Source organism: Vidua chalybeata, chromosome 13, assembly GCF_026979565.1.
Source record: "Vidua chalybeata isolate OUT-0048 chromosome 13, bVidCha1 merged haplotype, whole genome shotgun sequence".
NCBI classification, from domain to species: domain Eukaryota; kingdom Metazoa; phylum Chordata; class Aves; order Passeriformes; family Viduidae; genus Vidua; species Vidua chalybeata.
In genome coordinates, this window is record NC_071542.1 from 19,561,730 (window position 1) to 19,575,974 (window position 14,245).

Sequence of the window (14,245 nt, forward strand, 5' to 3'; positions counted from 1 at the left end):
GGTCAATGTGGTGAAATTGTGGGGTTTTTTGGGGGGTTTGGAAGGTTGTTTTTAGAGGGAATATGGGCAGCAGTGTGGTTTTTATTTAACATTCACGCCGCGATAAAAGCTCCTGACCTGGGAGTAGCAGCACAGGGTGAACACCCAAAAACACATTGGAGTGGCACTAATTTGGGAGTTTGTTTTCTAACAAAGGTCTCTGGATTATTAAAGAGTGAAAATCCTTTGTAGGTGGCTGGGCCAGACAGGTGCATTAACAGCACAGTGGGGAGAGGAGTCTCAGGGAGCCTTTTATTGTTGCATTTCATGCTGTACTTGACCTTGGAAATGCTTAAATTGTAGCTTTCAAGTAAAAACCAGCAGATATTTTTTACAGCACTCCATTTCATGAAGCATTAAACCTGCTATTAATAGTTTGGAGCAGGGGCTGCTTTTTTTTTTTTTTTTTTCCCCTACAGGTCAAAAAGCCCAAAATTAAGAAGTGTATAAAATAAAATTGCCACCATGTGGTGATTCTTTTGGTTTCAGTAACTTGGCTTTTTAACTGTAGTTATTCCCCAACCTCTGGGCTCCACACAGGGAATTTTTTCCTTGCTGTGGTGCCTGGATTTGGGGAGGGAAGTGGAAAATTGGATTCTCTCAACTTGACCTTGTGCTTTGCTCACCTGCACTAACCCTTGGCTTTTCCCTTGGGTTAAGCAACCCAAACACAAATCCAAGGCCAACCTTGCAAGGTGCATGGACCCGGATTTTCCTGAAGAATTCCTGAATTTTCCTGGATTTGCTCCCTGCCAGGGAAGCTTTGAAGCACCTTGGTGGTTTTTGGAGTCTCAACTTCCCGCGGGGCAGCTCCGATCTCTGCTCTGGGGTCGGTGACAGAGCCCAGGGAAGGGCTGGAGCTGGGCCAGGGCAGCTTGCATTGAATTTTAGGATAAGTTTCTTCCCCAAGAGGGTGCTGGGGCACAGCAGCTCCCCAGGGAGTGGAGGAGCTCCAGGAGTGCGTGGACACTGCTCCCAGGGTGGGATTTTGGGATGCCTGTGCGAGGCCAGGAGCTGGAATTTATTCCCGCCCAGCTCAGAATATTCCAGGATCCTGTGATTTTTTTTTTTCCCCATCCCTTGCCCTGGAGCAGCTTTGGAGCAGAATCCCTGTCTGCCTGCAAGGCTCAGGAGTTGTTCCTCTGCTTTTCTCCACAGCCTGAGAGGATTTCGGGGGAGCAGTACGGGATTCACTCGGATGTTTGGAGCCTGGGGATTTCCTTCATGGAGGTATGCAGAGAGCTCTCAAATTAACTCTTACATCAAAAATAACATCAAAATATTTTCATTTAACCTTGGTTTATTCTTTAAGTTCCCTGTATATTTATGTGCCTTTTCCTGTTGCTAATTTGGGCTGTATTTAGAATGGGTTTGTTCATTTGAGGTCTTAAATAAAACTCCATGTTTAAGTAAAACTTAAATAAAACTTCCAGTAGGAGGTAGGGCCTGGTGTGTGGAGGCTTTTTCCCTCTTCCTTTTTTCCTTTTTTTCTCTTTTGCCCCTCTTTTTCCCTCTCTCTTTCCCCATTTTAAGGTGAAGCTGGACCTTTTAAGTGAGCTGTAACCAGGATTTTTAGCAGAAGATGAAGTCGAGCAGTCTCAGTGCTGGCCCTCTGCATCTTGGCACATTTCACATCTTGCAGCCCCAGAGTTGAACCATTTTTACATTTTCACACAGCAAATTCCTTGCCAAAACCCTTTTGACCAAGATGCAGGTGGTGAGTGCTGAATCAGTGCTTGCAGATGAGGTAAATCAGTGTCACTGGAGCCAGCCCTGAGTGGCAGGGTGACACAATTTGATGTGTCCCAGGGGAGGGAGGGAGGGCTCTTCATTTGTTTCACTGCACATTTGAATGGTTTGTGGTGCTGGAGAGCCCTCCCTCAGGATTTTGGGAGAGATTCATACATTCTGTAAATAATTCTGGCCAAAAAAGGGCTGAGGTTGTACTGCAGGAAGACTTTGTGGTGGTGTGGGTGATACAAAGAGTGATATAAACACAGGACCTTATAAATAAAGCATTTCCCAGTCCTTTGCTGAATTAAAAGCTGTGCCCCAGCAGCTCGGTGATCCACAGGATATTTGGAGTTTATTTTAGGATTGTTAGTGGCTGACTTGGCTGCTCATCAGTTCCACGTGCAGGCTGAATTGTATTGGTAAAACTCCTTTCATTTGCATTTCCTCCTCTGGTTTTACACCTTCCCAACCTTCCTCTCCCTCACTTCCCACGGGTTTCTCCTGAACCAGATGTGCAGGAGGCAGTTTGGGTCTGGGTGCTTTGTTAATTGGTTTGTCAGCTGCTCCTCCGAGACCTCTCCCACCAGCAGCAGCTTGATTGAAGTGCTCTGAGTGATGTTAAATGATGAAAACAAGGACAGTGCCTTAGAAAAATGCCTCCAAAAAGGTGAAAGAGGTGCTCCAAGAGCCACACAAGGTCAGTGTCATTAAAGTAACACCCTATTGACGTGGGGATTGGGAGTGGAGACACTCTTGTTGCTGTTGAAAAGGGGAGCTGGTGTTTGCTGTAGGATTTAAAGTCATCTGCACTCAGTGAAGTCCTGCTCCAGCCCCACACCTGGGTGTTAGCAGCATGTTAATTTAAAGGAAATATCCTGTGGGATCGAGGCAGCGAGGGCTGTGCTGGCAGGTGAGGATGTAAAATTGTCAGTAAATCTTCTCATTTTCTTTAATGCTCCTCTGAGCCCTTAAAACCTCTGGAATTTCTTTGCTGCAAAGCTGTGTGTGATGAGAAGTGGGAGTGGTATTTGGGAGGTTGAGGAAACTGCCCCAAAAAAGTTGGGAGGAGAGAGGGGAAAGTCTGGGATGGGAGTCCTGCCTAAGCTTTGAGAAATGGGGACTGTTCATGTTCCCTTTGAGGCAAGAGGAGTCTGAGAGTGCTCAGTCACCCCCTCAGAAATAAAAAAAAATAAAAATAAAATTAAAATACAATGAACTTAGATATGCAGTTATATCATCATCATTATTATGTGTTATTGCTATCATCATTATTATTATCATTGTTATTATCATATTTTTTGTTACTACTAGTTTTTTTGAGATTGCCTTTCTTCCTTCAGGATTTTTTTCTGAAGGAAATGGAATTTAATCCATAACCCAGAAAAACTGTTTAGAAGTGTTCCACCACAAATAGTTTGTGTGTTTCCATGAGGTTTTCCCGTGTTTTATTTAAGTGCTCTTGGCTTGACAAAGCAAGTTCAATTTAAACCCGTGCCACTGCTGTCACTACACTGACCACTGTGTCAGCATTTTCATTTCTAAAAGCTGTTTTTCCAGGGTTTGTAACTCAGCCATAAAACACATCCAGGCTGGGCTGGGGCTGGCTGGGCTCTGGAACCCATTCCCTCTCTCCAGGAGCTGTGTCCTGCACGGGAGGAGAAATTAAATGACCCAATATTTCTTGTTACTCTCCAATATGACTCTGATCCACAAGTGAACTTTCAAACATCCAAGGGAGGATCGAATCCATCTGGCTGGGGTTTAATAGCAGCAGCAAGGCTGGCTTGGATGGGTCTGGGGCAGTCTGGGGTGGTGGAATGTTCCCTGCCCATGGGAAATGAACTTTAAGGTCCTTCCCAAGCCACCTCATCCCGGGATTCTGTGATATTTATCATTTTATCTCCAGATACAGTTGGTGCTACATTTAAATTCAGGAAGTGAAAGCAACTTGCTAATGCCCAAAACCAAGTAAATTTTGGAAGTAGAAGCTCATGTGCTTGGCTTTTTGCTCCTCCTTCTGTATCACGTCCTGGTCTCTGCTTTCCACTGCCCTTTGTGTTCCAGGTCTCCTTTGAAAATTAGATTTTCTTACAGAGATCATCCCTGTTTGTCTCCCCCAGAGAAGAGGAATTTGTGCATCAGTTTTAATAATAGTTCCTATATATTAATTCTTTAATATCAGTTCTTAAAACTCCCAGACTGAGGATTTGAAGTGTTTGGTGACCAGGGTTCTCAGTAGCTGTGTATTTGCAGGAGCTTTCAAGGGTTCTTAGCAATCTCTTAAGAAGCCATCATGCATTTCAGACATAGGAAAATCAGGAATTATCCAACAAATGTGCCTCCCCTCGGTACTTCAGGCACACCTGAGCACTGTCAGAGTGCTGGAGCTCAGACCCTTCATCCCACTCGGGCTGGGGGCACGCAGGGAGCTGCAGAAGAGCTCACTCAGCCCGCAGAGAGGGGAAGGAAAGTGCTGGAAGAGGGTGCTCCAAGGAAAGCAGCTCTGCTTGGAGGTGGTGCTCTAAAAGCTCTTCAGTCTCGAGGGTGTTTGCATAAAACTGGAGTCAAGACTGGTCGAGGAGAGGAGGTTGGAGATCTCCTCCTGAGCAGCCTGAGATGTGGGATCAGTTACATCTCATCAGCTTGGGAGCGAAGGCGGTTCCAGGAGAGGATTGTGAGCTGATCTGGGGGAGGTTCTGCAGGATTTCGCTGCTCTGGGGGTGCTCTCTGAGCAGGTCACCCCTCAGCTGAGCCAGCGGTTCCAGGAGAGGATTGTGAGCTGATCTGGGGGAGGTTCTGCAGGATTTCGCTGCTCTGGGGGTGCTCTCTGAGCAGGTCACCCCTCAGCTGAGCCAGGGGCGCAGTTGTGGTGCTCAGGGACAGGGTCTGCTGATAGCTGGACGTGGTGCTCTTCTCCAGTATAAAGGATTCTGTGATTAGAGGTGGTGAAGGAAGAATCTGAAACCCAAATCTTGGTGGTACAGCCTGATTTTTGTCATGGTCTGGGAGAAACAGCCTCAAGTTGTACCAGGGGGGGAAAGGTAACGCCTTCCTCTAGGATTAAGGACAGGAAGGCTATAAAAAAGGCTTTTTGTTGTTGATGTTACTGCAAGGAGCCTCAGCTGGCTGCTGCCAGGTTTTAGGGACTGCAGAGCTGTGATGTTGGTGACTTGGTGTCACCTCCTTGTGCTCAGCCAGGTTTTAGGGACTGCAGAGCTGTGATGTTGGTGACTTGGTGGCACCTCCTTGTGCTCAGCCAGGTTTTAGGGACCGCAGAGCTGTGATGTTGGTGACTTGGTGGCACCTCCTTGTGCTCAGCCAGGTTTTAGGGACCGCAGAGCTGTGATGTTGGTGACTTGGTGGCACCTCCTTGTGCTCAGCCAGGCACGGGGAGCTGTCCCGTGCCCAAGCCGCTCAGCAGCCCGAGTCCTCCTTACTGAGGAATATTTATGGAGTCTCAGGCACTCTGTGTAGAATGATGCACTTCACAAACTCCTTCTTGGGCAAAAAAAGCTGCCCTGTGTTTTGATTATTTCATTCCCTGGAGCTGTTTGGGGTGATTTCTCCAAGCAGAGCCCGTTCCCTCTGGTGCCTCTCCCACCTCCATCACCCACCGGGGTGGGGACAGGCCACGTCCAGCCTGGTGCTGGTGGGCCTGGGAGTGGAGGGAGCAGTGCCTGAGGGTTGGGTCATGAATTAATAATTGCTGTGTGCTGGGGGAGGCCCCTCACACGAGCTGCAGCCGGGGAAGTTGCCTCGCAGAGCGCTATCAATCACTCAGTGACCAGAACTTCCAGTAATTAGTGTATTTTATGGGCCTGTGCTTCAGTGACTCGGAAGCACATATGCTCCACTCCCAGCTAAACTTAGCCAGAGTAATATTCCAGGATGATTTATCCGCCTGCTGCACTGGGATGTAACCCTATATTAGGTGAAGATTGTGAACTAAGCTGCAATAAAGTGGAAGTTTAGGTACAGTTTGCACGGGTTGAGACCTCGATGGATCATTGTTGCTCAGCAATTGCTCCTAGGCCGCTGTGGGCAGGGAAATAAATAATCCAGTTCTCCACCCGGGCTGAGGGGTGAGGGGACAATTAAGGGATGACATCAGCTGTGGGTGTTTGGAATGTGTGTTTTGTATGTAAGGTTATTTAATGTATGGAACAGAATGCATTTTATGTATTTATATGGTTATGTGTAAGTGAGGCTGGTGAGGCCCTGGCACAGAAGCTGTGGCTGCCCCTGGACCCCTGGAATGTCCCAGGTCAGGTTGGACAGGGCTTGGAGCAGCCTGGGATAGTGGGAGGTGTCCCTGGCCATGGTAGGATGGGTTGGAGGATCTTCAGAAGGTCCCTTCCCACCAAACCATTCCAGGATTCTATCACTTTATGTATTGTTTCCTATTCTTACCCTATAGTTGTTTCTACTTTTAAAGAGTCAAAAACTGAGGCAATTTCCCTGCCTTTTCCCATGATTTATGGCCTGTCCTGGCAGATGAGCCCTCGCTCCAGCAGAGCTGGAGGAGAGCAGAAGCTGAGCTGCATTTCCACCAGCACAGCCACGTTTAACCCATTTCTCCCTTTTTGTACCGAATTTAAACCCAGCAAACAGCCAAGCAGGAAGCCTCTCTGCTCGAGCAAGGAATCAAATTAACCCTGCTGGAGCACTTGTGGAGATTTTGCTCCTGACAGTTTCCCTGGAAAGCCCTGGCCCACCTTTGTCCCTTCGGAAGAGGCGCTGCCATTCCCGGCGTCACCTTTGAAGATGCAGCAGTAAAAGCCCGGTAATATCCAGGATTTGTGGCCAGGCAGAAATGTGCAATTTAACCCTGATTGTCTGCAGCCTTGAGCTGGCAGTGCATTTGCTGTAGTTCATATTTAAAAGAAATCAAAGTGAAACTAATTATCTTTAATTAAGGCGAATTAAGCTTTGATTTTTAATTTTTTTTTTTTTTTTTTTTTTTTTACTCCGTGACGGAGCTGGAACTCATCTGCTCAAGCCAAGGAATGTCCCAAAGGTTATTAGGGCATTTTTCTGGTGCTGGTAATAACCTTCCCCCCTCCCAGCCCTGGCCACCACCAACAAATCTGTCACTTCATCCGTCTCCGTTGCCGCTCCTGCCCCTCCGCAGGGGTCGCAGATTCCACAAGTTATCAGCTAATGGCCTTATACATTAAAAATTGAAGCTTTCCTCACTCCCAGGCCTTGCAAGGCTTTGTTCTTAAGCCCCAGACACTTTGGAGTGCAGCTGCAAACTATAGGCAGAAGATTAAATTAATTTGTAACTCTTTTTTTTTTTCTTTTTCTTTTTTTTTTTTTTTTTTTTTTTGTCAGGGCCCTGCATTACTAAATCCTGCACATTTAATTGAAACCCTACTTCAAGATGCTTTGTGTTTCTGTTCCTCTTTGTTGTCAGTTTAACCTCAGAAGCACTTTAACTCTGCTAAATTGCTGTTATATCCTTTTGGATTTTTTTTTTTTAAACCTCCGCAATGAGAGGACAGCAGAATTGATATTAGGAGGAGAAGAAAAATCTTGGAGTAGTTTTTGAGGTATTTAATATTTATTAGGGTCCATACCCTGCAGAGTTTCAGGTGATTTGAAGCCCATCTATCTAGGAATGTATAAATTGGTCTTGGAATGGAATTTCACCTGGGGAATTTTGTGTTATCCAGTAGTTAAGTCTGCTTTTGAAAGTTGGAGCGTGGCGGAGTGGCGGCTGCTTTTCCAGAAAATGAGGGTTTAACTGCAGCGCACAATCTAAATGCAAAATCCTCGGATGGAAATTTAATTGTGTAAAATGTGCACGAGGTAATTAAGAACAAATTTTAGAACATTTCAGACTATAAAGTCCTCCTTCAGCTCCATCACTGGCGATATTGCCAGCGCTTATTTTCAATTTGCAGTTATGCTGAGAAACATGGAATGTGCCTAAATTAAGAATAAAAGCATCCCGTGCTCTCCAGTGTAACTGTAAATTAAAAAACAACTTGCACAACATCGACAATAATCTAAGTGGGAAACTTTATTGCCTGAGTGTCCTAAAAATATGTTTTGAACTTCCTTCCCTCAGCCACTTTCCAAACAGGATCCAGACAGAGCTGCTGCTCTAACTTTATTCACAATATGCAGCAGGCAAGGAAGAAGTGAGCTGGAGGAAGTGATGTGTAAGGGGGGGGATTTCTGGATTTCCCTTCTCAGTTCTAAAATGGCAAATTACATTATTTCAGCAACTGATTTGAATTTTGGGTTCATTTATCTGCACCTTAGGAGTGTTTGAGAACAGGCTTTAGTTGCTTTCCAGCCCTGCTTCTGGTGCTCAGTCCAGGGGTTCTTCCTGAATCAACACTTAATTCGAATTTTTGATTCTTTTAAATAAAAAATTCTTGATAGTTTGGTAAAAGTCAGTATATACACGCCCAGTTGCACCTCTGTTATTTCATAACCTGGGATTATTTCTCAGTTTATCAAGTCCTGGTTTGAAATCTGCTGGTGCATCTCGCCCATCCAAGCCTTGGGGGAGGCTCTTTCTCAGGACACAACCTCCCTGAGCTGCTTTGATTGCTCTCCTGAGCTGCCTCTGTGTTTGAAAAAGTAATTGTTTTTAAAAACACACACCCACACCCCAAAAAGCTCCTCCTTGGAGCTGCTCCGAGGTGAAATGGGGTGAGAAGATGTTTTCCTGGCGTAATTGTTGGTGATTGATCCCCCTCTCGTTTCTGTTTCCACACCGTTCTGCCACTGCAGGTCACTGGGCTTTTGAAAATGAAGGTTTTTACAGTTCTTGTGTTGGAGAAGAGCTCAAGGTCATCAAATCCAACCACTGGGAAGGGGTCCATGGGGAAATGGGAAGCAGCTCCCTGAATTTCAGGCATTCCCTCCTCGATATCCAGACATAAAACACTGATCAGTTCCCCAACCCAACTAATTTAAACTGAAATACTGTATTTTTGTTAAAATACCCTAAAAGAGTTGCAGGTTCTGGAGTTTCATCCTTTAAATGCAGAGAAGTTTTGGACAGTGTGTTAATTTGGTAGGTTTTGTTTTTCCCTCCTGCACTGGGCTTGTTCCTCGTGTTCCTGTGACTTCCTTGAGACAAATGATAATTTGAAAATGCTTTAAGTGAATCTCTCATCTGTTTGTTGTTTGGGCTTTTTTTTTTTTTTTTAATCTTACTTTAACTGTGACACTTTTTATAAATCTAAATCTACACCCAGAGGTCACTGGTTGGCTGAACTTAAACCGTTTTACTTAGTAAATTTAATTAAGAAAATACAGTGCAACTCATAAGCAAATGAGTTTTTCCTAGTTTTAAACCAAACCACCCTCTCGAGTGCTGATTGCCTCGCTCGACCCCTGGTGATACAGAAACAGGCAAAATTAAAAAGGACATTAAAGCTTCATTAAATCTGAAACACATTTAGTACAGTGACATATCTGCAGGCTATTTCGGGGAAGATTACAGACTCTTTGCTAAGTTTCTTAATTTATAATACCTTGACAATGTTGCAGGCAGGAAATCTGAGCAGATGGATGCAGTGGTGGTGCAGGGCATGCAGAAGTGGCACAGGAGCTGGCCCTGTGTGTTTCAGCTCTCAGCTTCACTGAGAAACGTTCCCTTTTACCAAACCCCAAAGAACTTGTTGCTGATGCATTTTGGGGTCCTTCTGTGCTCATTTATTCACCCTATATTTGTGTCTGGCTCTTTCCCCCAGTTTTTCTGCTGCCTTGGAGCCCCTGCTGAGCCTGGAGAGGTCAGTGGGAATGGAAATGCTTTGTTTGGAGTCATCATCGAGGCAGGGGTTGTTTTGCTTCAATAACATCTGCAGGAAGATGCTCCGTGCACAGAACCATCCTTACCTGCTTGTTCTCTCTGGAGTTTCTCACTGTTCCTCAGTGAAAAAATCAGAACTTGCTCTGCTTCTGGTCATGGAAAACTGTTGGGCATTGATGGGTTTATTTCTAGGCTGTCACAACCACGCAGCTCCTCAGGATCTCAGATTTCTGCTTGGGACAGGAGGGTGGTGCTCCCAAAAGAGGAGAAGGTGGTAAAGGATGGGTTTTGGTAGCCCCACAACAGAAAACGAAGGGTCTTTGTTGAACTCTGTAGCAGCATTTTTCAGAGCCTGCCATGAGGGTGACCCAAGTGACTTTGCTGAGATGGGAATGATCAGAGAATTCAAAAATGGTCTTGGGTGAAAGGGACCTTCAAGATCATCTGGGCAGGGACCCCTCCCACTGTCCCAGGCTTCTCCAAGCCCTGTCCAGCCTGGCCTTGGACATCCCAGGGATCCAGGGGCAGCCACAGCTGCTCTGGGCACCTGTGCCAGGGCCTGCCCACCCTCACAGGGAGGAATTCCTCCCCAGTATCCATCTAAATCTCCACTTTCCCACTATGAAGCCATTCCCTGTGTCCTGTCCCTCCATCCCTTGTCCCCAGTCCCTCTCCAGCTCTCCTGGAGCCCCTTCAGGCCCTGGAAGAGCTCAGAGCTCTCCCTGGAGCCTTCCCTTCTCCAGGGAACATTCCCAGCTCTCCCAGCCTGGCTCCAGAGGGGCTCCAGCCCTGGAGCAGCTCTGGGGCCTCCTGTGGACAAGAGTTTTGAAGTCTCAATATTGTGAAAGCTTCATTTAGCAGTAGCCCCCAAAGAAATTGTTTCATCTGTCTCACCCAGATGCTCTGGGCCCCACTCTGGGTTTGTGATGTCTCCCCCGAGGATCTGGCAGGAATTTGTTGGTTTTGCTGAGGCTCCCAGGCCAAGGGCTGAATTCTCCTGGGGCTGGAGAGCAGCTGGAATTGCAGGAAGGGCCCCACCTCTGCCTGGTTCCCAAACTGCTGAGGCTCAGGGATGTCTGGTGCTTCTTCCCCACCTCACTGCAGCTCTGGCTGTGCCTCAGCCTTGTCCTCAGGAGAGTTTGGTGCTGCCAAAAGGCTGAAATTTCACCTCTGGGGAGCTGCATGTGATGTCTTGGGAAGGCTGACCTGGAGCAGAGACTGGGCAGAGTCACAGAATAAAGCAGGGATTTATTAAAGGATCTCCTCCATGGATCCACCTTGGGCAGCACCAGAGCCCAGCCAGGGCTGCCCCAGGATGAACCAAAATGGTCCCAAAATGCACGAGCGCTCCCGGGGGCTCTCACTGGGATCAGCTCTGCTCCATTTGCACCTTGCAGTTCATTGTCCCATTCCAGCTTTAGCCCAGGCACTCCCATCCTGCTTGTTTTTCTCTCTCCAGCCCACACTGTTTGTGCTCCTGGGCCTGAGCTTTGGATCATTTGTCCTTGGTGCCCAGCTGGAGCAGGAATTGTTTTGTCTCCCTGCTCTGTGCAGAGAGCTCTCCATCCCATAATATGGAGCCCAGACCCTCACACTAAAGCAGCACAGAATGTGAAAATAGAAAATCTAAACCTGAGGCATCACAGTCTGGCCAGGTCGGGTATCCCCAGCTCCAGGGGCTCAGGGGCAGTGCCAGGGCAGGGCAGGGAGTGCCTTTGCCCAGCCCTGCTGTGGGTTTGTCCCTTGGCGTGGGTGACACGGTGGCTCAGACCTTCGGCCCTGCTGCTCTTGCTCGGGATGGTGGGAACAAGAATGAGTTTATCCACCTGGGAAATCCAGGGTTTCACTGCAGCCAGAACCTCTGGGCTAGGCCTTCCTCTGGAGCTGGTAACAGGAGGATTCTCAAAGGTTGTGTGGGGTGTAGGGAAGCTCTTGGCTCCTCTGTGGCACACCCAGAAAGACAGAACAGAGCTGCTCCGAATGCCCTGGGTCAGCTCAGGGCGTGCCAGAGGAAGTGAAGTGTGGATATCAGGGAAAATTCCTTCGTGGAAAGGGCTATCAAGCACTGGCACAGCTGCTGGAGTCATTCCTGCAGGGATTTAACAGCTCTGTGCATGTGGCACCTGGGGGTGTGATCAGTGGTGGCCTTGGAAGTGCTGGGGAGGGTTGGATTCGATCTGAGAGGGCTTTTCCAAAGGATTCCATGGTTCTAACCCTGAAAACCTTGGTCCTTCACTGAATAGCAGACAAAATAACTCCAAGCAGCTGCAAAATAGCTCCAAGCAACCTGGAGTTGTTTCCAGGCTTTCCCAGCGAGTGGGAGAACCTGCCTAGTACAAGGACTTTCTCTCAGAATGTTTATTAGTTATGGCCAGTAGAATATTTTTAGACCACATCCATAAAAATGTTGATTTTGGGATTACTCTGTAATGCCTGAATTAACTTATAACACAGCAGGGGCAGCAAATGCAGTCGATACCCTGGAAAAGTGGATCTGGAGGAAGGGTGAGGTTTCTCTGTGGGTGCTGTGGGCTCTCCCCACATCCCACTCAGGTTTGTCACCCATGGGGACACCAAGCTCAGCTCTGTAACCCAGATTTTACCCTGAGCCAGTTAAGGGAGGACTTTGGGAGTTGAGAGCTGCCTGCTCATCACAGATAATTATCAGCAAAGGGCAGCGCCTTGGCCTCCCTGCCGAGGCTGAACTGGTTTCATTTCCACTCCTGGGGAACCTGGGCATCCAACGGTGGCACTGAGGGAGACACAAGGGCTGGAGAAACCCAGAAATCCTGGGGAAAATGAGGGGTGCTGGTTGTGAGGGGCCCCTTCTAAGTACAGCTCTTTGTGTCTGCACAATCCCCTTTTTTTTGCCATTTCAATTTCTACCCGTTGTGAGAGTTGAGAATTTTTCTCTCCTGAAGAAAATGTGCCCAAATTTGGGAGCCAAATAACGGCACTGAGGGAGACAAAAGGGGCTGGAGAAACCCAGAAATCCTGGGAAAAAGGAGGGGTGATGGTTGTGAGGGACCCATTCTAAATACAGCTCTTTGTGTTTGCAAAATCTCTGTTTTTGCCATTTTCCTCAGTTTCTGCCATTTTGAGCGTTGAGAACTTTTCTCTCCTGAAGGAAATGTGCCTGAATTTGGGCATCAAAGGGTGGCACTGAGGGAAATCCCCAGAAAAAACGAGGGGTGATGGTTGTGAGGGGCCCATTCTAAATACAGCTCTTTGTGTTTGCAGAATCCCTTTTTTGCCATTTCCCCAATTCCTACCATCCTGAGAGTTGAGTACTTTTCTCACTCGAAGGAAATGTGCCCTCCATGCAAATCTCTATAACTAGACAAATATTATTTCCTTTCCCAGCTTGCTCTTGGGAGGTTTCCATATCCTCAGGTAAGATTGTTCATTACTGCTGTTTGCCACTGTGACATTCATTCCTATGTATGAAGGTGCAGAGAGCAATTGTGAACATTTGAGCCACATACAAATAAATCTGTCCTGTTAAATTGAAAAGTGGGAGCTGCAAGGAGTCATTTAGAAGTCTCTATTGATTTTTTTTTTTTTTTTTTGCCCCTCTTTTTTTTCTCTTCTCCAAATTCTGTTTTTTTTCTGGAGACAATGAAAATTATGATGATGTTAATCTTGTTCATTTTGTTGGGAGATTAAAAAATAATCCAGTCTTTACAACATTTGTTTTTGAAGCAGGAAGGTGTATCTGCTCCTTTCCTTATAATTTAATTTTTAATTCCAATTTTGAGTAATGGTACAATGGTCTAAAATCCCCTTAAAAATAGAATGTGAATGGAATACTTAAGGGAGCTTCAGATTCTTCCTTCGAAGAGGACCTAATATTAGTATTTGATGTAAATACTGGTATTTCCTAAGTTTCCACCTGAAGCTGCTGGTACAGCTCTTTCCATCTCTGGTGGCCATGGTTGGGTGGAATATTTTACTTTTTACACTTAAAAACCCCATGAAGCTCTGAACAAAACAAACCCAGAACTGGCTTTGGCGATTACTTGAAATTCTCATCTCGAGATGGATGTTAGAATTCACAGGAACAAACTGTTCAGCAGTTCCTCCAATTATTCTTTCCAGGGAGAGGGGGGAAAAAAAGTGAAGTGTCCAGGGACAAAAAATGAATTATTTGAATGTGGTTTTTAATGTTTTCATATGTTTTATGAAGACTGTTCTCTGCATCTTGGTCTCTACAGCTCGCAGTGCCTGGAGGCATGTCTGATTTAAAGGTGGTGTTGGTCTGTGCTCTTTAAGCATCTATTAACTTGCTATTATTATGCAAATAACTGTTGTAATACACATACTAATTTATGCATGGTTAGATTATGCAGATGCCTCACAAACATGGTTATTGAATAATAGGCTGGGACTCATTCCCTCTCCCATTTTTAGAAGCTGTTTTAAGCGAATTCTCCTGACACTTTTACAGACTTGGGAAGGTTTTGCCTGGGTGGAAATATTCTGATTTTTCACTTTTTTTTTTTTCTTTTTTTTTTTTTTTTTGTTTCCTCTGCAAAATGCTCACTGGCGCCGTTAAGAGAATAGACTGGGAATGTTTTATCTGGTTTTAAACGTGTTTTTGGAGGAGAGGATTGGAAAAGAAACTTACATTGGAGAGCCCTCCATGCGTGGGGAGCTCTGAGGGTCTCCATGGTCATGTTTAGGTGTTTTATAACCTAA

The 14,245-nt window shown here is 46.2% G+C and overlaps 1 protein-coding gene across 3 annotated transcripts in view; it reads left to right on the plus strand.

Moving 5' to 3' along the window:
- The window catches only part of MAP2K5 (mitogen-activated protein kinase kinase 5), a 153,232-nt gene that overhangs the window by 89,167 nt on the left and 49,820 nt on the right, over positions 1 to 14,245 (plus strand). For 2 of the 3 annotated variants that reach the window (XM_053954859.1, XM_053954863.1), the window contains exons 16-17: positions 1,198 to 1,269; positions 12,911 to 12,940. In XM_053954859.1, the coding sequence (XP_053810834.1) occupies positions 1,198 to 1,269; positions 12,911 to 12,940 (102 nt within the window). The remainder of the gene's footprint in view (positions 1 to 1,197; positions 1,270 to 12,910; positions 12,941 to 14,245) is intronic. The other variant, XM_053954860.1, reaches the window with a different exon arrangement.